Source organism: Misgurnus anguillicaudatus, chromosome 19 (assembly GCF_027580225.2).
Source record: "Misgurnus anguillicaudatus chromosome 19, ASM2758022v2, whole genome shotgun sequence".
NCBI lineage: Eukaryota > Metazoa > Chordata > Actinopteri > Cypriniformes > Cobitidae > Misgurnus > Misgurnus anguillicaudatus.
This window is the reverse complement of record NC_073355.2, coordinates 8,944,587-8,968,728: the sequence shown is the minus strand read 5'-3', so window position 1 is coordinate 8,968,728 and position 24,142 is coordinate 8,944,587. Positions and strand designations below refer to the sequence as shown.

The following is a 24,142-nucleotide window of genomic DNA, read 5'->3' as shown; positions in this document are numbered from 1 at the left end:
GAGTGAATGAAAGTGCAGTCTTCTGGCAACAGTGACATATTTCATTGCTTTCTGTTAAATTGCTCAAATGACTGTTTAAAACACACTTGGCATCACATTCATAATTTTATGGTAAAATTACACTTTTTCGCGTAAATCCACGAGCATTTAAACCATAAACAAAGCACTTTCACTTTAATTGAGCGCGAGCAGCGCAGCAGAACCGACGCAGAAACGATTGCAGCACTGTTGCTACAGAGCCGCGAGCTCGCGCTGCTCATGCGGCGGAATGCATGATTGTTAACATGGGCGCTGAAAAAACCACGCGCTGCGCGGCCGCAGGCACTGCTCACCATTGCTGTGTGAATTTGTGAAACCGGTGTGGACTGAAGCCACTCGCGTTGCTACTACTCTATGGTGCCGCCTTTTTGGGTCTGAATCGACGCGCACAATTTGCGTTGACGTATTTTTTGCGTCAACGTCGTCGTTTACGTCGATGCGTTGTCCCAGCCCTAATTGGTTGATTTACCGAAACAGACCAATCAGGAAGCTCTCTGTCTTAATGAGGCACACACACACAGATGCATGGTCTCCCTCTCTGCCTTTCGCGCGCTTAATTACATATTCACATAGCTTTTCGAAAACAGGGACATTCAGTGTCCCGGGAGAGTTGATCATTTTCCCGGGACAGGTTATTAAAAAGAAGGACAATCCCCGTAAAACCGGGACGGGTGGCAACCCTGATTAAACACAGGATCACAAGCATGTCCACGCATTCCTTTGTGCTGCTTTCACTTTCAACACGTGACGCCGCAATGGCGGCTGTGTTAATAAACACTGATAAGTTAACCAAACTTGCTCATCCCTTCTTGTGTTTCTACTATAATGACAAAAAACACAAATAAGGGTCCAGAAAACGAGGGTCAGTTCATTTTTTGTGCTTTTTACTGCGAAAAAGTAAAATCTCGCTGGCCAACCAAACACTAACCCTGGGTTCATTTTTACGTTTACCAAACAGTACCTTTACCAAAGTGCAATAACAACTAAATACACTACATCCCTTACTTAATTGACCATAATTACCACAGTATTTGTAGCAAAAAAACACGGTTGCACTTTTTCTGTAGTAAAACCATGGTTCCCTTTCAGTCAGTCACTACGACGTCACGTCGTGACCGACGAATTGGGAACCGCTTTGCGGGTGACCTATCTACTTCGAGAAACTATGAAAACGGCAATGAACTTGGCATGCAGGTATTTGCATAATGCCGGCGCCGCCCCGCCAGGTGCGTATATAAGCCGCAGGTGCATAATACCAAATCAGCTTTTATTGCTTCGAAGTCGGCAGACATCTGCTTTTGAGAAGCTTAAACTGATCTTCGTAGATCCTTTGCTGAAGGGAAGAATTTATCTCAGCTTGCTGAAGTTGGTTGGGCAAAGACACCTCAGCGGAGGCTTGCAGTGTTTTCTCAACCCTTTCTGTCTTTCTCTCTTTTGTCTCTTTAATTTAGGACTTGAGTTTGAGTGAGTGCGTTGCCTCTCCCTGTGTGTTTCATCAGCTTGCACAAAGAGTGATTTCCCTAAAAGAGCAGCACGTTTGAGCTTTGTGTCTTTTTAAAGACAGCCACTCATTCGTGTCACGGTCGGGGTCGTCTTTTTAAAGATGGATTTCCGTCCGTGCTCCGTTTCTGGATGCGGTGTGTTCATCGCCCCCCCCCCCCCCCCCGGGATCTGCGAGGGCATGACTATGGCGGATTTGCGGAGACGGGTGCCGTTCCTCCGGCAACAGCCCCCGCCTTTCAAGCCTGGTGCTGCTAAGAGCGCAGTCACCAGGCTTGCGAAGGATGATCTCTGTATAACGGTGCTGGGTCGGTCTGCTGGTTCGTCCAGCAGCTCCCAGCGCCCTGATCTGTTGCCAGCGGAGGTCCCGATGGAGACGAGCGGCCCTTGTTCTATGGTGTCCTCGCGCTCTGTCGAGCCTCCACTGAAGACGATGTCCACCGTAACGTCGGAGGGGGGGTTGTCAGCCTCGGACGTTGATCCAGATCCGCTCCCGCCTTCGGGTCGGGTTGCGGGTCCTGCGTTCGACCCCGAGATGGCAGCCATGCTCGCTCAGGCTGCGGCGGTCGGCTTGGAGTGGACTGAACCTCCCCCACCCGAACCGTCCCACCTCGATGATTGGTACTTCAGGGGTGCCAGGGCTTCTCAGTCCTCGCCCCCGGTGCCCTTCTTCCCCGAGGTGCATGAAGAGCTGACGCGGTCGTGAAAAACCCAGTTTTCCGCCCGGAACCGGACGTTTCAGCCTTCACCCCTCACCTCTCTCGAGGGTGGAGATGCCAGGGGGTATACTGGAGTCCCGTCAGTGGAGCGGCCGGTCGCGATGCAGTTGTGTCCGGCCGGTGTCACTTCCTCCTGGCGGGACCAGCCTATTCTCCCCTCACGGGCTTGAAAGCAGTCTTCGGCGCTGTCCGGTGCTGCTTACAAAGCCTGTGGGGAGGCAGCTTCAGCCCTGCATGCCATGGCATTGCTGCAGGTTCACCAGGCTAATGCTCTGAGGGACCTGCACGCGGGAGGTGACGACTCGGCGGAGTTCTCTGAACTGCGTGCGGCTACGGATCTGGCGCTTCGTGCAATCAAGGTCACCGCACGCGCCATCGGGCGTGCGATGTCTACCCTGGTAGTCCAGGAACGCCATCTCTGGCTGTGTCTGGCGGACATGAAGGATGCTGATAAGACCCGGCTCCTGAATGTTCCGGTTTCCCAGACCGGCCTGTTCGGCGAGACGGTCGAGGAGTTTGCGCAGCAATTCTCCGCGGCCAAGAAGCAGACTGAGGCCATTGCTCAGATCATGCCACGTCGGAAGCGTCCTGTGCCTGCCCCGTCCACGTTGGCGCCTCAGCCTGCTCCTCGCCTTGGGCGTCCTGCGGCGGCCGCCTCCGTTCCTCCCCGGGGCTCTTCTAAGAAGCGAGGAACCGGTCATCAACAGCCCGCTCTGAAGAGTGGAAAAAGAAGATCGAAGCAACCCTGAGATGGGCAACCTAGAGATGGAGGGGATCGCTGTTTGGGAGATGGTGAAGGGATCGCTCTTTGGGAGATGGTGAAGGCACCACTCCCCCCACCGGAGGAGGGCCGGTTGGGGAATCCTTTGTTTCATTTTTCTGTTCTACCGACTTTTCAGTCGGCACCCACACAGACACAGAAAGAGCGAATTCCATTTTCATCTCTAGGTCTTCAGATGAGCGCCGGAGGCACGAGCGGGCTCATAACCCCCCCTAATTCTCTGACTCATCAGAGGAGTACGAGAGCGACGCACAGGCTCATAACCCCACTGCGCTCTCCAACTTCTCAGGCGGTAGGAGACAATTATGGGCTCATATTCCTCCTCCTTCGCCAGAGGGTGCATCGAGTGACGTGAGGTGTCTTCAGCAGAGCCTCCCTTACTCACCCACCCAGCAGCAGACTCAGGTGAGTGTTACCATACACAACACTGCTGTCGGTGCGGCCAATACACACACACCGCCGATCACCTCCGTTGCGCCCGCCGCGGGTACACCGATCGTGCCTTTAGTCCCTCCCGCATGGTATCTGGGGGCGTGGGAACAGCTTCCCAGCCCGCCGCGTTGGCTTTTACGCACGATTCGTCTCGGCTATGCGATCCAATTTGCCCGGCGTCCCCCCCCAAATTCTCCAGCGTTACTTTCACTGCGGTAAGAGCTGCCGATTCGCACCTCCTCCATGCGGAGATCGCTGTCCTATTGGCGAAGGACGCGATCGAGCCGGTCCCTCCAGCCGAGATGAGGTCGGGGTTTTACAGCCCTTACTTTATTGTACCCAAGAAAAGCGGCGGCTTGCGACCGATCCTGGACCTGCGTTCGATGAACCGTGCACTTCACAGAATGCCGTTCAAGATGCTGACGCCCACGCGCATATTTCCATGCATTCGTCCAAACGACTGGTTCGCATCCATCGACCTGAAGGACACGTACTTCCACGTATAAATTCTCCCCCGGCACAGGCCATTTCTCCGCTTTGCGTTCGAGGGGCGAGCATACCAGTACAAAGTCCTCCCATTCGGGCTCTCTTTGTCGCCCCGTGTATTCACCAAAGTAGTGGAGGGGGCTCTAAAACCCCTGAGAGAGAAAGGTGTGCACATTCTCGTGTATCTAGACGATTGGCTCATAATAGCTCAAACACGTCAGATGCTGTGCGATCACAGAGATTTAACTTTAAAACACCTCGCTCGTTTGGGTCTTCGGGTCAACTGGGAAAAGAGCAAGCTTTGCCCCGTGCAGAGAATCTCTTTTCTCGGGATGGAACTGGACTCGGTCGATTTGACAGCTCGTTTAACAGAAGCGCGTGTGCAGTCGATTCTGACTTGCCTGAATACATTCAAGAGCAAGAGCACGGTCCCGCTGAAACAATTTCAGAAGCTCCTGGGGCATATGGCAGCAGCTGCGGCCGTGACACCACTCGGGCTGCTTTATATGCGACTTCAGCATTGGCTTCACGGCCGAGTCCCGAGGTTGCACAGACAATACTGCGACCGTTGCCTACATCAATCGTCAAGGTGGTTTACGCTCGCGTCACCTGTCGCATCTCGCCCGTCACCTCCTCACTTGGAGTCAGAAGAATTTGAGGTATCTTCGTGCCATTTACATTCCGGGCACGCTCAATGTAGTGGCGGGTGCGCTCTCTCGGGCTGCGCGTCCCGGCGAGTGGCGACTCCACCCCATAGCGGTTCAGCAGATTTGGAGACGTTTCGGCAAAGCGCAGACAGATCTGTTTGCTTCCCCAGAGACGACTCATTGTCGCCTGTTCTATTCACTAGCCGACGACTCGCTCGGCTTGTATGCATTGGCACACAGCTGGCTGCGAAACATGCGCAAATACGCGTTCCCTCTGGTGAGCCTCATTGCGCAAACCCTATGCAAGATCCAGGAGGACGAGGAGAGCGTGCTGTTGGTGGCATTGTATTGGACAACCAGGAGTTGGTTTCCAGAACTCTCTCTCTTCACGACAGCCCTCCTTGGAAGATTCCCCTGAGGATGGACCTTCTTTCTCAACAAGAGGGCACATTATGGCACCCGCCCCCCGACCTGTGGAACCTCCATGTGTGGTCTCTGGACGGGGCACGGAGGATTTGAGTGATTTACCGCAAGAGGTATCTAACACTATTGCTGCTGCGCGAGCGCCGTCTACGAGACAGGCTTACGCGCTTAAATGGAACCTGTTTGTCGACTGGTGTTCTTCCCAACGTGAGAACCCCCGAGAATGCCCGATTAGTGTTGTGCTTTTGTATCTTCAGCATCGTTTGGAGAGTAGGCTGTAACCATCCACTATTAAGGTCGATATCGCTGCGATATCAGCTCACCATTCACCCGTAAACGGTAGGACAGTGGGTCAGCACGACCTGGTCATCAGATTTCTCAGAGGCGCTCGAAGGCTGAATCCTTCGCGTCCTCCCTCTATTCCTCCTTGGGACCTGTCCTTGGTGCTAAAATCACTCCAGGAAGCCCCATTTGAGCCTCTGCATAGTGTGAGTGTTAAATTTTTTACTATGAAGATGTTAACTCTCCTTGCTTTGGCTTCTGTTAAGAGGATAGGGAATATTCATGCATTTTCGGTCGATGATTCGTGCCTTCAGTTCGGGCCAGCTGCATCCAGCGTAACACTGAGACCCCGGCACGGCTTTGTGCCCAAAGTTCCCACCACTCCTTTCAGAGATCAGGTGGTGAACCTGCAAGCGCTGCCTTTGGAGGAGGCAGACCCAGCCATGGCTTTGTTGTGCCCTGTTCGTGCACTACGTGTGTATATAGACAGGACGCAAAGCTTTAGGACCTCAGACCAGCTCTTAGTTTGTTACGGTGGTCAGCAGAAAGGAAAAGCTGTCACCAAGCAGAGGATGTTCCATTGGATTGTGGATACTATAGCCCTTGCATATCAAAAGCAAGACGTGCCTTGTCCATTTAATTTACGTGCTCACTCTACACGCAGTGTGGCATCATCTTGGGCACTGGCTCGCGGTTCCTCGCTAACGGATATTTGTAGAGCTGCAGTTTTTAAAAGTAAACTTGTGAAATTAATACAAGCTATTTCAATAGAAAAAAATACAAATGTAATTTTACTACAGAGAAAGTTACATTCTTGTTACATTCCTGCAAGGCTCATTATGTGGCTCATTATGCAACTCTTTTGTTTCCTCAGCTGGCAATCAGACATTATTCAGGAGCCTTTACGCCTCTTCGCATATGGCCTTTCCCAGGCAAAAGTGTCTTAGAAATTGTAAATCAATACATTGTTTTATGTGAAGGAGCAGGCCGATTTTTAAAACGTCTTGGGGAAACATGTTGAGAATTAGTTTTGGGGACTTATATCAGTGACTTAAAAATTTTGCTTTTTCAAAAAACATACATAAACATGTTTCTCTCAAAAATACAAACATGTAGATACATGCAGCTCACATAATATTGTAGCCCAGTTTGTGCTGAACACGGTGTTTTGAGACATTTGCCATTATTATGCTATTATGTTAACAGAAAAAAAACACAAATGTCAGTGCAGGTCAAAACTTCTCCAGGGCCCTAAAAACCTCTTAGACCCCCAGAGGGTTAAAACTGATTGATGATGAACTGATTATGGGACACTGACAGAACCACTTATCATTCACAATGCTACTGTATGAGGAACCGTTTCATGTTTTAATGTCATTGAAGAAACATTTATGCTCAGTCCACAAAGCAAGGTTCTTAAGTGTTTACATATTATGTGTATATAAAATACGGGAAAAGCGTGTCAGGGTGTCGTGCCGAAAAATGTATCCTGTCAAATTATGACTCATCAATTCACCAAATCCACACTATTAGCGCTGCAGGGACGTTGTGCATGCGCAACGCGAATGCTTTGCTCCCGCGTGCAGTGAAGTGAAACTGATTGATGATTTTTCTATTAAATGCCGAATTGACAAATTTAACTTTGGTAGATAAAAGCAATAAGCAGCTGACTGGCAGCATGGCAAATAAGTCAGCAAGCTGCCAGGAACTGTACGGCCCTGGACCAAATTATTTATTCTCTTCCTTGCAGGATATACAGGGGAAGATCAACCAGTCGATTGCGATTGATGTGTTGGCTACCACTGGCATAAAGGATATATAGCTTTTAACTGCAGCAGATCAGTTAACATTTGTTTATAATATTTATATTCTAGTATTTAAATTACACTGCATGAGTTTACTTTAAACATTTTTTTAAATGTGCTCTACTCACCTTACTGACTCTAGTTTATAATGTGGATCATCTTTTAGATCGGAGATCAGCTTTACTCCTAAATCTGTGAGATTATTCAGAGACAGATTCAGTTCTCTCAGGTGTGATGGGTTTAATCTCATAGCTGAAGTCAGAGCAACACAACCTTCATATGTGATATTACACCTCCACAACCTGTATAGAACAGAGACTTTATGCAAACTATGCAAAACTACAAAGTTTGTACACACATGTAAATGTATAACATCCATCTCATGTAATGTTACTCGTTCAATCCCTCAGTAACTGAGACACTGTGTGTTTAATTGTCAAATAAACCCATCACACAGGACTATTGGTGTTAGATGTCCTAAACCGCATGAACATTTCTTCATAAATCTGTATTGAGTTCATGACTCACACTTGTAATTCTCATCAGGTATTTGATGTAAACTTCTTCCTCTATTACAGGAGGAATATCAGCTATCAGTGTAAATGATGGACCAATGTTTTTAATCAGAGAAAAACTCTTCATACACAATAATATCAGCAAATATTTCATCAAAGCTTCATCAAACACCAAACTACATTTTCTGACATTTTAACAGAGGAGTTTTGTTGCACATTGTGAATGAAATTGAAATGCATCATAACTAATTATAACTAACATGTCTTTTCTTTACAGGTTTGAACATTTCTACTGTATGATTTGTTGAAATGTGTTGAAATAGAGTACATGTGGTTAAATGATTTCAATTTAAAACCCCGTGACTTGATCAAGCTGAGGTCATCAAAAAATTAGCTTTTAACTGCATGTTAAAAGAGGGGAGTTGCTGAATTGCAGATATGAAGAATAAATCATATTAGAGATAAATGATGTGACTTTGTCATGTATCTATCCTATATAAACTCTTGTATTCTTTCTGATGAGGAGGATTTGGCCGTGATTAAATCATATTCAAAGACATTGACTGAAGTCTGTCAGGTTAAACATATGATCTTATTTCCTCAAGTGCTTATGTTCATAATAGACAAGATGTTGTCTGAGAGTGTTTGTCTTCTGTGGACACCCGGTGAGGATAAATGTCTTGTGCGTGTTGTCTATAGGCGCCCCGGTTATGTAACTTAAGTCAGTCAGGTGCGTAGGGAAAATCTACCATCACAACATCATTCATTTTAATTGGATGACAATAAATTTTAAGCTTTAGGTCTGTTTTTATCTTTACAGGTGTTGATGTGGTGAAACACTGCAGTACTTTGATTCAGTTCATTCATGTTAAACTAAATCTCAGTACATGTGTAACTGTCAGAGAGATTATCTTACTTCAGTATCTCCAGTTTACAGTCAGGATTCTTCAGTACATCAGAGATCAGCTTCACTCCTGAATCTCTTAGTTTATTATCAGACAGATTCAGATGTGTCAAATGTGATGGGTTTGATCTCAGAGCTGAAGTCAGAGCAACATAACCTTCATTATTGATATTACAACACCTCAACCTGTAGAGAACAGAGACACACAGTTTGTTCACACACAGATCAAATCTACAGTGAGTTAAATATGTTTCTCTTCCTGTCATCATTTAGTGTTTTACTGAAACACATCAGTGAGATTTTAAAGTGAACTTCATCAGTTTATGTTTATACTAACAGTCTGATTTACATAACTTTTGTCTTATGTTTCTATTTATGATTTTTTTTCTTTTGTCTTATCATAATTCATAATAAAAAGTTTAACATTTTATGTTTGTGACTTTCATAGGAGTGACCCCGATAGTCAAAGACTCAATGCATCAATAAGAGAAGCCTGATTCAACTACCAATCTCACAGTCCAATTGCTGCAGATGTGTTATAAAATGAGGATAATTCAAATTTGGCTGTATAAGGGTGCACATTATAGGATTTCACATATAACAGCTTTCTCCCAATTATGATAATGCTATGCAAATAATATATGAAAAAGTAGCTTTAAAAAATATTTTAACATGCATGAATAAATCCAACAACCCCCATGACAAGGCTTCACGTCCATATGGGAAGAAGTTTCCAGGTTAATTAACCATTGTGAAGTGTCACGGATGTCAGCAACAACTCCCCTGGTCATTTAGACGCCCATTCACCAGAGTATTAACCCTGGACTCAAACTCCATCATACCTTGCACACATCTGATTACCCTTTCACCTGTTTTGCATTATCTGGCCTATTTACCTGGGACTCATACACACCATTCGCTAAGTCTTGTTTGCTACAGCTGCAATTCTGAGCGTTCCTGTGTTTACCATTTGTTTACCTGTTGTGACCCTGTGCCTGGACTCTTTGGATTGTTATGCTGCCCTGACCATTTGCCTGTTTATCAATTGTGATTATATGCTGTCGCCCTGACCATTTGCCTGTTTATCAATTGTGATTATATGCTGTCTGCCCTGTCCATTAGCCTGCTCACATTGTCAATTATTGCTGCCTGGTTGAACTTGTGTACTAGCCACAGCCCTGTTCTCTTACTTACTTGCACGCTCTTGTATATACAACTTCTAACAAGTCCCAATTTTTTGTTATTAATTCACCACACAATCCAATTATACTGGGATATTCATGGCTGCAACAACATAATCCCCTCGTATCCTGCCAGGATAACCAAATTATAAGACGGATTCCATCTTGTCTAACTAGCTGCATGACGCCTATCTACCCTGTGCCTGTGTTCAACACTCACCTGTAACAATCCAACCTAGTGGCCACCAGCATTCCTGTTGAATATCGTACCTAACCATTGCCTTTGGTAAAGTTGAGTCCAAACAGCTACAACCTTAGCAATTGTGCCATAGATCTGTTGCTTGGCACGACTCCCCCTAAGGGTAGAATTTTTCCACTCTCTGAACCCGAGAAACAGACCATGAAGAAATACATTGAGGAGGAACTTGCCAGAGTTTTTTTGTCCATCTACCTCACCGCCTCCACAGGGTTCTTCTATGTAGGGATAAAGGACGGTGGGTTACAATCCTGCATTATTATCAAGGCCTTAATGACATCACCATTAAGTTCAGCTATCCTATACCATTAGTCGCAGCTGTATTAGAGCAACTTCAAAATGCCAAGATTTACACTAAGCTTGACTTACGCAGCGCCTATAACCTAATTTGTATTAGAGAGGGGGACATTATTTGTGGAAAGCTGCCTTTTCCACAAGTAATGGCCACTACAAATACCTTGTGATGCCCTTTGGATAAGCGAACAGTCCTTCCATCTTCCAGTCATTCATTAATAATATATTCAGAGATATGCTAAATCAGTTCTTAATCGTGAACATTGATGATATTCTTATTTACTCTAAATCCCGAGAGCAGCACATCGAACACATCTGGGCAGTCCTCAAGAGTCCTGCCAAAGCTGAGAAGTGTGAGATTCACCAGACCTCTGTTGCCTTCCTCGGTTACATCATTAGCCCTAAGAGCGTAGCTATGGATGAGAAGATTCCAGCTGTGGTCAAACAGGCCCAACCCCCAGAACAGTGATGGAGCTACAACATTTCCTTGGCTTCGAAAACTTCTATTGAAGATTCATTAGAAACTTCAGTACCATTGCAGTACCCATTGCCTCTATGACTAAAAGATCCAGTTGTTACATCCTTGAAGACGTTTATTATATTGTTGGAGGTGGTGTTTTTATTTAATCTTTAATGGCTGTTTACTACCCCTGCTTGTTTCTACTCCTCCCACTGTCTGCTTTGCAAGGTAAGCAGCGCCACCTGAATATCATCAGTATGCTCGTTAAGGAGACAATTTAAATCCAAGTTCTCCAGGCCCAGAGTGAGAGAGAAAGACTGGAGGTGTTCCTGGTCTAGTGTTTTACTTCAGTGTTGTAGTAGTAGGTCTTCCTAACTTAAAGAGTTGTGAATAATTGTGTGAATCTGATGCTTATCATGTGTAGCATTAAGTGTTAAAAGTTGATTAAGAGGGCTAGTGAGCCAAACTCAGCTCTAGTGAACTAGAATGTTTTTTCCCCTTTGTTTTAAAATTGTACACTGTAAGTATTTAAAAAAATGTGACCCTGTTTAAGGAGGGAGAAGCAGTTAATTTTAGTTTTAACCCCTTTTCTACTGTTTAATTTTAGAAAGGGGGGAAGGGCAGGGCAGGACTTAACAGGGTGGAGGCCCCTGGGCTTGAATAAATTTTGGGCCCTACACTATCAAAACAAAAGGTACAAAAGCTGTCACTGGAACGGAACCCTTTAAATGGGTTCCTAATATTTACCATTTAGGTACAGATGTACATTTGTACCTATTATATGCACTCTTTAGGTACAAAGGTGTACTATTTGAAAGGGTACCACCCCAGTGACAGCTTGTGTAAATTATCTTCTGAGAGTGCACATACAGTAAACAACCTAAAATAAAAAATATATCATAGAACTACAATTTAGGAAAGTTTCCCGACAGGGTTTAGATTAATCTAGCACTAGGCCTATTGCTAGGTTATATAAGGGCATTCAAGTAGTTTTTACAAACAAACCTTACAAAAAACATCACTGGTGTGCGTCTTGAGACAAAACAATGGCAATGATATATGTTAAGATATATCAGTGCAATCAGGCGCGGAGCTATGGGCGGGCCTGGGCGGGCCTGGGCCCGCCCAGATTGACAGCTGGCCCGCCCAATCAGAAATGTAAAAAATACTATTCTGTATAGTTAGACATGTATACTTTATGTGGTGTAATTTATCTATTGCATGTTATGTTAAAAACAGTAAAATTATAAGTAAGCCTGATAACTATTTATAATGAAATATTCCCGAGCAGCTTTCAGCCATGATCACTTTGAGAACTTTTTTTGCAAGCAAGTAGAAAAACGTATTTTGAATAACAACACGTTATAAATATGTGCTGCGCGCTTTCCTCTCAATAACATAAACACACAACAAATATGACAGCGGGGTAAAAAATAGAAAGAAAACATCTGATCATAGTGATGTTGTTTGATATAGCGATATAGCAGCACTATAAGTCACGCCACGTTTATTGCTACACTTTATACAATATAGCCTATTGCTTTTAAGCAACAAATAGCCTATCATAACAACCTATAAGCCTACTGTGTAATTGAGACATTAATTTAAGAAATGCATTAAAGCAGAAAGACGTGTAGGCTGCGGAAATATAGTGGGTTCACTTCAATCCACACCACAGACGTACTTGGTTTGCTTCTTATTTATTAAATCGAGGCAATTGTTTGATCAAACATTGATTAATATTAAGATACAATTTATACAAAACGAAATTCACTTTAAAGAAAGTCTTTCTACAAAACAAACCTCGCAAAATCGCTTGCCCGACGTCCATTACGGGCTATGGCGAATTCCTGTCGGGCTAAAAAAAATGATGCGCCTTGGCCGTCGGGCGGAGGAAAAAATATTGTAATGTGTTTGCATTCTCTCAGATTTAGTTAGGTAATTATGTTGTATGTAATTCGGCGTCATATTGTTAGCCATTAGTATCCTCACTAACAAGTGAAACTGTCAGTAAATGAAGTGAAAGCATTAAATCCATTATTCCTTTCGTTCACGTCTGATATGCGCGCTTCTCGGCTCCGCTCTTCACGAGTAGGCTTGCTCTTGTGCTCATCAAAAAGTATATTAAATGTTTATTTATTTGTCATTTCGTTTAACCCCAGAGTCTAACATTATTCTAGCAATTCCCTGTTTCTTTCTTTATTTAGTAAGTTAACTTAAATATGTGAGAACGAAAATATATTTTTAGTGATTTGCATGAAGAGAATATGATGTTAGAAGCTTCATTTTAAGCATTTAGTAGCCGTATTTATTTAAACACTTTAATAGGTTATTTAAAAAAGTATATGGTTTTTTTTTGGGTTCATTTATATTTCCTGTCACTGTGTGCAGGTTCTTTTTTATATGAGAGCCCAATATTTTTTTTACCAAAAAGGCTTAATAAATGTCACGTTGCATTACAATTTAAAGTATCAATAATGTAAAAAATGTGACGTGCAGTTCGGGTGTGTGCGTATGCTGTTTAAATTAGTGTTCTGAAGTTTTGACGAATTTTATAGACTTGTTATAGTTTCTTATTCAAAAGTGACACCCATAGATTCAGGCCCACCCGGACTTAATCCATGCCCACCCATATGTCACGTTCTGCATCCGCCACTGAGTGCAATATGTGTTTAAATTAAGACAGATCAAACATGCATTTTAGTCTTGGACTTGGATAAGACCTGACTAGGAAACTGCCCCTATATCTCTATAGCAGAAAATAAGCCCAGTCTAAAATTAAATCATGTATTTTAGGGATGTCACAAATCCAAATTAATCATGCACATTAAAAAATACCCCATAACAACATTTAAAATCATTGTGTTAGACTTAGCTTAAGAAAAGAATGATATGTTTTGATTAACATTCACCTTATTACACACCATAAAAAGTTATAAACATAATCAACAAGCGTATTTTGTGCATATAGCCTAAGTGGTGCAGTGAAAGGAAAAGATTTTAGGATGTTATTTAATAATTATGACAAGACCATCATGTAATATTAGACACCAAAAACCAAAGTGGAGAAGATGATCATTAATTAATTTTTGCGTCTGATATGAACATAATACATTAAAACCTTGAACGTAGATATAAAAATGAACACTTTTCAGAAGTTTAAACTGTGATTCTGTTAAGCACAAGCAAACATGCTGAAAGACAAACTACAGGAAAATTAGGCTAGCTAGTGGATTATATCAAAAACCATCAGAACATCAACATGGCCATGATTTAGTGAATCCTCACCTCCAGATGAAGTAATAAACTGGACTGATGATTTAGATGTTGACATAGTCAAATGTGCGTTGTTAACTCTCCGGATTTTGTTATGTTTCGTAGCTCTGCTCCACTCGTTCACTTTTCTACAGAAACTGTTTGGTTAGTGTCGTGTGAGCTGCAGACTGCGAGCAGATTGGATTTCATTTGGCGCTACGCAGACCGCTTGGTGATGATGTCAAAGTACCGCGAGAGCGATTAGAAAGCAGACTTCCCCGTGTGATTTCTCGAATCGCTCTCGCGGTAATCTGATGTCATACTTCTGGCTGTTGTTGAACCACATGAATACCCCCGTCTGCTTTACAGTCACTTTTGCGCCGTGATAATTTGATTTCATATAATGATCGGATCGCGCAGTGCCGCATGATGTCAAATGTACCAAATATCAAATAGCCGACTGTATATGAGGTTAAACCCGCCAAAGTAGCAAGTGGAGCATGCGAATGGTGAGTGATTCAGATGTCAATTTATGAATGAAAGTGTCAATTTATGAATGAATGAAAATGTCAAAGTTTTGTCACACACTGTTAAGTATTTTCACGCTTTTTTAAATTGGTATACGGAAATCCTTGACCTTTCCTAGTGGGTATACTGCGTATACTTGCTGCGTATCACGTCAGATTACAAACAAACAAGAAAAAATAGAGTTACAAGACCTACTCTAGTAATCTTTCATACGGAGCGCTTCATTTTCGCGTTGCTCTTTCTCGTTATCTGTAAAGCTCATTTATGACTCTAATTTCGCGTATTCGCTATTATACTAGCATCTATGGGTTTCAAAAGCAGTAAACTCAGCGCGTCATATTCAGCACCAAGATGACTGACATATATTAACGAATTAAATGCAGCACCAAACAATTCCGCACCAACCAACAGGCTGTAAAATAAAAAATGAAAACGACTGAACAAATCAAACGAACGCAAGCCAGCACGGAGGCCCCTATTGGCTGGGGCCCCTGGGCTCAAGCCCAATCAAGCCCAATGGTAAGTCCGGCCATGGGGAAGGGAAGTCATATGTTTGGTTTGGATCAATTTATTTTTATTTAAGGAAAGATAAAGGTTAAAAATTAGGAAGATTCCTTTTTGTTTTATTCTTTGGCTATCTTCTCTCCAAAATCTTGCTTTGAAAAGCCCTAAAGACATACAAATAAAAAACAATTTGGGCTTTAATTCCTTGACTTGTGACTTTATTTTACTGAGTGTGTGCCTTGGGACCTAGAGCCAGACATCTCTCTCTTCACCAAAAACTGTTACCCCCCAAACCCTAGACCATGGGGGAACGTAACACAGTCACAAACTAGCCTGGTACCCTGAAGCTGACAGGGCATTTGAAGATTTAAAGGTTCTCTTAAGTTCTGCCCCCATTCTCCATCATCCTGATCCGGAACTACCATTCATTGTCGAGGTGGATGCATTCAACACGGGAATTGGGGCTATTCTCTTCCAGCGTCAAGTTAACCCACCTAAACTCTATTAGTGTGCATTCTTTTTTTCAGAAAGTTGAACTCAGCCAAGCACAATTATGATGTGGGTAACTGTGATCTACTAGCAATGAAGCCAGCATTCGAGGAGTGGCGACACTGGTTAGAGGGCGCACAGCAGATTTTATTTCTCCATCACCTATTGACCAAGCTCCAAAAATACCAAGGGTGATGCTCTCTCTCGTCATGTCGATTCCTCCCCTCAAATAACTCAGCGGAACCCATCATCCCACCCTCCCTTATCGTGGCCCCAGTTTAATGAAATATCATGCAGGAGAATAACCAGGTTAACGCTCACCATCAACCACCATCATTTTGTTTACCTGATCGCACACGTACCTCTGGCCTTCAGGTTTTTCCAATGTTAGCCATCAAGGTAGTAATACTACTGTGCAACTCCTTAGAAATCGCTTCTGGTGGCAATCCTTTGTATAATGACACAGCTGCCTTTGTTAATGGTTGTTATCTCTGTGCTACAAACAAATCTCTCTGACAAGCTCCTGCAGGTCTACTCCAGCCACTAGAAATCCCTCAGAGACCTTGGTCGCACGTGGCTTTGGAGTTTGTCACTGACTTACCAGTATCACAAGGTAACACTGTTGTACTTACAGTCATTGATCGCTTCTCTAAAGCCTGCAAATTCATTCCATTGTCTAATCTTCCATTAGCATTAGAAGCAGCTGAACAATTGCTGCATTTTATGTTTAACTACTACGGAATACCAGAGGACATTGTGTCAGATAGTGGCCCTCAATTTACTTCCAGAGTCTGTAAAGCCATCTTTAAGATGTTGAACATTAATAGCAGCCATCACCCTCAATCCATTGGTGAGACAAAGCGCCTTAATCAGGAACTAACCAAATTTTTACCCATCTATTGCCAACAGAATCAGAATGACTGGTGTCGTTTTTTGCCGTGGGCTGAATATGCTCATAACCTACTCAGGAAGGCAGCCACTGGACTAACTCTGTTTCAATACATATTAGGTTTTCAACCACCCATGCTCCCCTGGGCCGATGAGCCATCTGAATTACCTGCCATTAACCATTGGTTTCAGAGCAGTCAAGAAACATGGGATCAGGCACCAGTTCATCTCTCCCGTGCTGTCAGAAGAACAAAGGAACAGGCAGATCGCAATAGACGTCCCAACCTAAACTACAAGCCTGCTCAGTGGGTCTGCCTATCTACCAGAGATCTTCGGCTACGTCTACCATTTTGGTAGAATTATGACGTAGTGAGAGTCAGCTTCTAAAAGGTCACGAGCCCACGGGTAGGTCAAATTTGTTTTTACATATTTATAACACTAAACGCCTACTCTAAACCTAAACAATCAAGATAAACTATAAATCACTGGAAAGCTCTCAGAATGTAGTTTTCATATTTCAAGGTCATCTGATGATAGAAATAATGCAGTGACAGTTTTTTGTTACATGATCCCCCCATAGGAATGATTCTTAATGATTATAATGATATTCATAAAACTATATCCTATTATAAATCTTGACAAACTATATATTGTTGGAAAGCTCTAAGAATGTAGTTTTCATATTTCCTTTTGCAGTAATAATAATGCAGTGACAGTAATTTATTAATTAAGTAATTAAGAGTATGCAGCAAACCGTTGACACCTAGTGGCCGTTGTTGGTAAAACCACTAAAAGTGTGACACAAACCTCATGTTTTGCAATTTTAACTTTAAATTTGAATCACAACTACTTAAGACATACAGTGAGGAAAATTATTATTTGAACACCCTGCTAGTTCTCCCACTTAGAAACAATGAAGGGGTCTGAAACCGTCATCGCAGGCGCATGTCCACCGTGAGAGACACAAAAAATCCAGAAATCACAATGTATTTTTTTACTATTTATTTGTATGATACAGCTGCAAATAAGTATTTGAACACCTGTCTATCAGCTAAAATTCTGACCCTTAAAGACCTGTTAGTCTGCCTTTAAAATGTCCACCTCCACTCCATTTATTATCCTAAAGCCCGGTGCACACTGTGAGATTTCAGCCACAATTTAGCTGTCTGGGACAAATTTTGAAATCCTAAAAGATTTCTAGAATCCCAGGCTAAAATCTGCCGTCTTTGATCGCTAGTTTGACATGTTCACAGACAGCCGATTAATGACCGTTGCGATCAAAATTATCCTCCGACAAAGATCTGGCAGTGTTAGAAATTTTGAGACACAATCCTGCTGTGTGACATCTTCCTACGACAACCGGCAGATCAAGAACCAATAGAAGCACAGAACCCGATGATGCAATTAGTACGACGACAACAACAAATCAACGCAGACAAATGTCAAAAAGAGCCAGGTTGACTATACAGCAGGAGGAGAAACTTGAGGAGTTATTGAAAGATAAAGAGTGTTTGTACAACGTGTCATCACCACTGTACCATGATAGGATATAACTGAAGCAGCCTGGCGAGAAACCGCGCTGGATTTCAAATGCCCGGTACTCGTCTCCTTCTTCTTTTTATGCTTATTATTAAAATGAACGGTAAATGTTGTTTCGGTTTGCTAGCCTTCGCTTCAGCGTGTGTTTGCACAGCCGTCGTCGATCGATGACGTAAAACTGTGGACACGTTTGTTTGCGTGCGTCCGATTTTTAAAAGTCTTTTAACTCGTACAGTCTGACATTGATGGAAACTGAGATCATACAGTGTGACATGGACTTAACTGCGATATTGATCGCACAGTGTGGCAAGCAACAATCCTAAAGGACTATTTAAAATCGCACAGTGTATACCGGGCTTAAATTAGATGCACCTGTTTGAGGTCATTAGCTGCATGAAGACACCTGTCCACCCCATACAATCAGTAAGAATCCAACTACTAACATGGCCAAGACCAAAGAGCTGTCCAAAGACACTAGAGACAAAATTGTACACCTCCACAAGGCTGGAAAGGGCTACGGGGAAATTGCCAAGCAGTCTGGTGAAAAAGGTCCACTGTTGGAGCAAACATTAGAAAATGAAAGAAGCTAAACATGACTGTCAATCTCCCTCAGACTGGGGCTCCATGCAAGATCTCACCTCGTGGGGTCTCAATGATCCCAAGAAAAATCATTCCAGAACTACATGGGAGGAGCTGGTTAATGACCTGAAAAGAGCTGGGACCACCGTTTCCAAGGTTACTGTTGGTAATACACTAAGATGTCAGGGTTTGAAATCATGCATGGCACGGAAGGTTCCCCTGCCTAAACCAGCACATGTCCAGGCTCGTCTTAAGTTTTCCAATGACCATTTGGATGATCCAGAGGAGTCATGGGAGAAAGTCATGTGGTCAGATGAGACCAAAATAGAACTTTTTGGTCGTAATTCCACTAAACTTGTTTGGAGGAAGTAGAATGATGAGTACCATCACAAGAACACCACCATGTGAAGCATGGGGGTGGTAGCATCATGTTTTGGGGGTGTTTTTCTGCACATGGGAAAGGGCGACTGCACTGTATTAAGGATAGAATGACCGGTGCCACGTATTGCAAGATTTTGGGGAACAACCTCCTTCCCTCAATTAGAGAATTGAAGATGGGTCGAGGCTGGGTCTTCCAACATGACAAGGACCCGAAGCACACAGCCAGGATAACCAATGAGTGGCTCTGTAAGAAGCATATCAAGGTTCTGGCGTGGCCTAGCCAGTCTCCAGACCTAAACCCAATAGAGAATCTTTGGAGGGAGCTCAAACTCTGTTTCACAGCGACAAGCCAGAAACCTGACTGATCTAGAGAACATCTGTGTGGAGGAGTTGACCAAAACCCCTCCTCCAGTGTGTGCAAACCTGGTGAAAAACTACAGGAAACGTTTAACCTCTGTAATTGCAAACAAAGGCTACTGTACCAATTATTAACATTGATTTTCTCATGTGTTCAAATACTTATTTGCAGCTGTATCATACAAATAAATAGTAAAAAACATACATTGTGATTTCTGGATTTTTATATTTAGATTATGTCTCTCACAGTGGACATGCACCTATGATGACAATTTCAGACCCCCCCATGATTTCTAAGTGGAAGAACTTGCAAAATAGCAGGGTGTTCAAATACCGTATTTTCCGCACTATAAGGCGCACTTAAAAGCCTTTAATTTTCTAAAAAAAAAGACAGGACACTAAACAGTTAGCAGTAACTATGACTTATGACTATGATTTTTTGGTATAGAAGTCATAAAATGACTGGTTTCTTAAAATATTGAAAAAAAACTTGTAAAAATAAGTTATTAATCATTACAATCATTGTATAATGTAGAAAATAAGATTTCGTTCACACTGCAAATATTGATGTTCAATTATGATTTTTTTCTTTGACTGTTCGCATTATGTGGCTAAAATCAGACATCTGTGTGAACTGTTCGTGGTTCTGAACTGCATCGCATGCGCAAAAGAACAATACTATGTCACGCGCAGCACGCGGTAATACGGACATTAACGTGCAGACTACAGAGCCGGTGTTGTGGACTTCATACGGAGCTGCACAGACCGGCCAGTCGATGCGTTTTATCTCAGTTCCGTTGGAGTGAACGATACGATCCAAGGCAGTCTGCTCCCGGGTCACGTGCAGGAAAGTCAAACACTTATTTGCATGTTAGGGGCTTTCATGTATAAGGCGATGTGCAACAGAAGCTTAATATTTAATGTCTTCAATGTTTTTAAGTGGTTTTGCAAACATGCCATTGGTGCATATTTCCGCAATTGTGATGCACATCAATCTAGAATGACGTAAAAGTCGCATGAATTCCGATATGACTGTTCAGATCGAGGTCGCATTGCAAAACATCCGCACTGTATCTGATTTAGAACCACATATGGAAGTGGCTCAAATCAGAATCGAAAAGATCTGATTCCATGTGGTTTGCGTTGTTCACACGGTCATACAAAGAGACAGACATGGGTCACATATGAGCAGAAAATCAGATTTTGATGACAGTGTGAACTTAGTCTAATTCTCTGCTGTCATTATTTCTAAACATTTTATGCCATTTATGCTTCCAAACATGTTAATAATGTTAGGTATGATGAAGATTATACTTAAGTATTTTTAAATAGACCCTTTTACAGCTCACGTGATCAAATAGCCTGCGCGCCAGAAAGTTAAAATGTCTTGTTAAAGTCAAAATGTCTGGTTGTTGCGTTATGTTGCACTAATATAATATACTAATATATGTATCTGGCAACTTTATTTTTGGCCATCTGCTAATGTCTTCTATCCACTCCACTATAGTACACGGATCTGGTAGCTGTTTTAAAAAAGTTGATAATGTCAACATTTTAAAATAACTTTCTCTGTCTGTGTTGCTTCACTGTTGATTCCTGCCATACTTCCGTTGCCTAAATGCGCACGCATACGCTGCTACGTCATCATGTACAAACAGTAAAAGGGTCTATAGATATTTATCTTTCACAGTACCTGTTGCACTGTAGAATAATGAGTTAAGCAAATGACATTATATAGAAGTGTTGCACACTTCCTGCACACAGCAGGCTTTCAAAATAAGTCAGCAAAAAATGAGGGGCCTTTGCCTCAGTAGAGCTTTATGTCTAGCAACGCCCCTGGCTGTTGCGTGCTGCCACTTGCAATTTAGTCGAATGGGCTAGGTACTCTGCATGTCATGTTTAAGATCATATTTAGTAGTTAATCAAACTAAACATCAAAAACTGATATAAAACAGGTATACATTTTAAAATGTATTTAAAACAGGGTGGTTATCTCGTCAAAAGTTGAGCTACAAAACAGGTAAGCTTAGCTGTTACCAAAATTTCTGCTATGACATGAAAAAATATCTCCACCGAACCTATATATATATATTACACATTTGTCTCTCGTGATTTAATATTATGGTCGGTGTTGTTCAAATGATATAGAAAAGAGATTCCTGATACAAATGATATAAGAATCACCAAGTGTTTCTGTACCTAAAGTGAATACTCAAAGTAAGAAAGCAGGTATTTCTGTCCAAAATAATAAAGGGTAGTGTCTATAAAATCATTAATTTCAGTGTTTTTTTTGTTATAAATTAACATTTAATAAATTGTATTTAAAGCTTAGCTTTTATCATTTACAATAACAATCACAAATTATGTCATTTTCAAAATTAAATAAGATCGCTGAACGGTACTGCCCTACAAAAGCTAGAAACTAGAAACCAACAGAAACTAACTGCAAACACTGAAACCGAGAAAAATTCCTTAAAGTTTTTAACACCAGCCAGTCAAACATGTTACTGCAATTTTGGCACACACGTTTCTCTGAAATGGGACAACATTAACCAGGAGACTTTGTCACAAGACACAACAGATCTCACAAAGCCCATTTTAACCCTTAATTTTGACCAAATGCGTAGTTTCTGCGCTTTGGCTTTGTAGGGAAGTGTAGCCGCCACTTCCCAGGCAGGATCACATTTGTTATTTTTTAGGTTTATACAGTATATATTTTTGTGTGATGTTCTGTACATCATGGCTTTAAAATGGTATGAGGAAACATTTAAGGAATGTTTATACAGCCTTTCATTTTAATAAAAAAAGATAAAAATGCATCGTCAGTTTTGTCTTTGTTCGTCACTTGAAAGGCAGTTTTGGTAAATTTATCAGAAAGTTGTTTCTGTGTGCTGCTTGTGAAAGATAATAAAAGTTACCTATTTGTCGACTACCTGGTTAGGTCCCCCTCCCAACCCATGCGCACACACATAGATGATTCTACTATCAGTCAACTATAGGCAAGATTCGACAATTCTGATTTGAGTATGTAAATCCTTAGTCAGGTACACAAGAGTTTTAGTAACATTTAGTGCTGTGATGAGTGAAATCATCTTCAGTTATCAAATTCTATAAGCTAACATATTTTAATTTTAATGTTTTATTTATCAAAAGATCAGACTTTCAGTAAGAGTTAAAATGTTGTGATAATGTTGAATAAAATCAACTTTAGTTATCAAATTCATTACTAAGATTAAAGGCGTTCTAAGCGAATCTGTGTGTTGATTTTTGAAATGTGTTTTCAAACAAACTGAACGTAGTTAACTCCTCCCCCTCCCTTCCCAAACCCAACCCCCAAATCCTTCTTGGCGTTTATTGGCTGGAACACTTTGTTTTGTTTCGTGGTGCAGGTTTGGCCACTGTGTTTATATTAAAGTTTGTAGAGCCTGAGCTGTGTTCAGAGATCGCGTTTTTTTACAGTTTGATCAGCGGACAGGCAGCAAGCAGATAGTGAGGAGATGTTTGCTGTATGTAACAAAAATGTTCTATGGTCTAAAACGCGTGAATTCGCTTAGAGCGCCTTTAAATCTTATAAATCCATTACAGATGTATATCACTATAATCTATATGTGATTTCTGTCTGAACATCAGATCACAACTCTTCAACTTCAGTATCTTCAGTTTACAGTCAGGATTCTTCAGTACATCAGAGATCAGCTTCACTCCTGAATCTCTTAGTTTATTATAAGACAGATCCAGATGTGTCAGGTGTGATGGGTTTGATCTCAGAGCTGAAGTCAGAGCAACACAACCTTCATCTGTGATATTACACCATCTTAACCTGTAGAGAATAAAGACACAAAGTTTGTTCACATACAGATTAAATCTACAGTGAGTTGAATTTGTTTCTCTTCCTGTCATCATTTAGTGCTTATGGACATTTTAATTTTAGCTTCATTTATGTGTGTGTTTTACTGAAACACATCAGTGAGATTTTTAAATAAATGAACTGTTGATTCACCTGATAAAAAATTATAAAGTTTTCTCCTATACTTCTCTTTCTGATATTTTTTTTACTTATTTCTCATCATAATTTATTTTCAATATTTTATGTTTGTTACTTTTAGTACATTCAGTGCTGTGATGAATGAAATCAACTTTAGTTATCAAATCTATTACTGAGATTAAAATCCTATTAATCCATTACAGATGTTTTGATCTCGATAAAGTCAGGGCCGGCGCTACCTATAGGCAGAGTAGGCAAATGCCTAGGGCCTCAAGCTTGGAGGGGGGGCTCCATAACTGCTAAATCCATGTCCGCTAGTCCGACAATCTACCTGTCAGTTCTTGCAGCGCCTCATGAAGTTAAAGAAGCCTAGATTAACAGAATTCAAATCTCTGCAGCTGACCGAACTTTATTGTAGCTTTATTTTAGTTTTAAATCATGAAAACATGATGCATATTTCTTGATTTTTTCTTATTATTATTCTGCTTGGTAGTTTGTCTGTTTAACTTCCAATGGCAGCTGATTTGTATGGATATTTAAGGTATAAAAGGAAATGCATATATCCAGTCTGATAGATAACTTTATACTGTATATTGGTTCAGTAAGGTAAGAGAGGGGAATTCCTCTTCATACCCAGCTAAAAAACAAAAAACAATAACAGTTTTCTAGGAGGTGTTCATCTGTAGGTTTTTACAGTTAGGGTTTTTGCAATGTAGTGTTGTCTTTTTAAGTTTCCTCTTTTGAGAAAGCCAAACTGTAATCCTGTGTAATCTCAAAAAGGTGGTATTTTAAATAAATTACTGCATCCACAACAACCAAACTAATTTGGTCCAGATCTGTAATACAAATCTGAGCCGATACTGCCGATCAGGCGGTGCTGGATCGGTGCTGGCACATATCCGCAACCAGAGGT

At 41.9% G+C, this 24,142-nt stretch overlaps 1 protein-coding gene across 1 annotated transcript in view; it reads right to left on the bottom strand.

Annotated features, from left to right (window-relative positions):
- The window catches only part of LOC129424249 (uncharacterized), a 131,368-nt gene that overhangs the window by 10,005 nt on the left and 97,221 nt on the right, over window positions 1-24,142 (bottom strand). The window contains exons 13-15 of the mRNA XM_073856891.1: window positions 22,891-23,064; window positions 8,546-8,719; window positions 7,243-7,416 (exon numbers count right to left, since the gene is read on the bottom strand). Coding sequence (XP_073712992.1) covers window positions 7,243-7,416; window positions 8,546-8,719; window positions 22,891-23,064 — 522 coding nt within the window. The remainder of the gene's footprint in view (window positions 1-7,242; window positions 7,417-8,545; window positions 8,720-22,890; window positions 23,065-24,142) is intronic.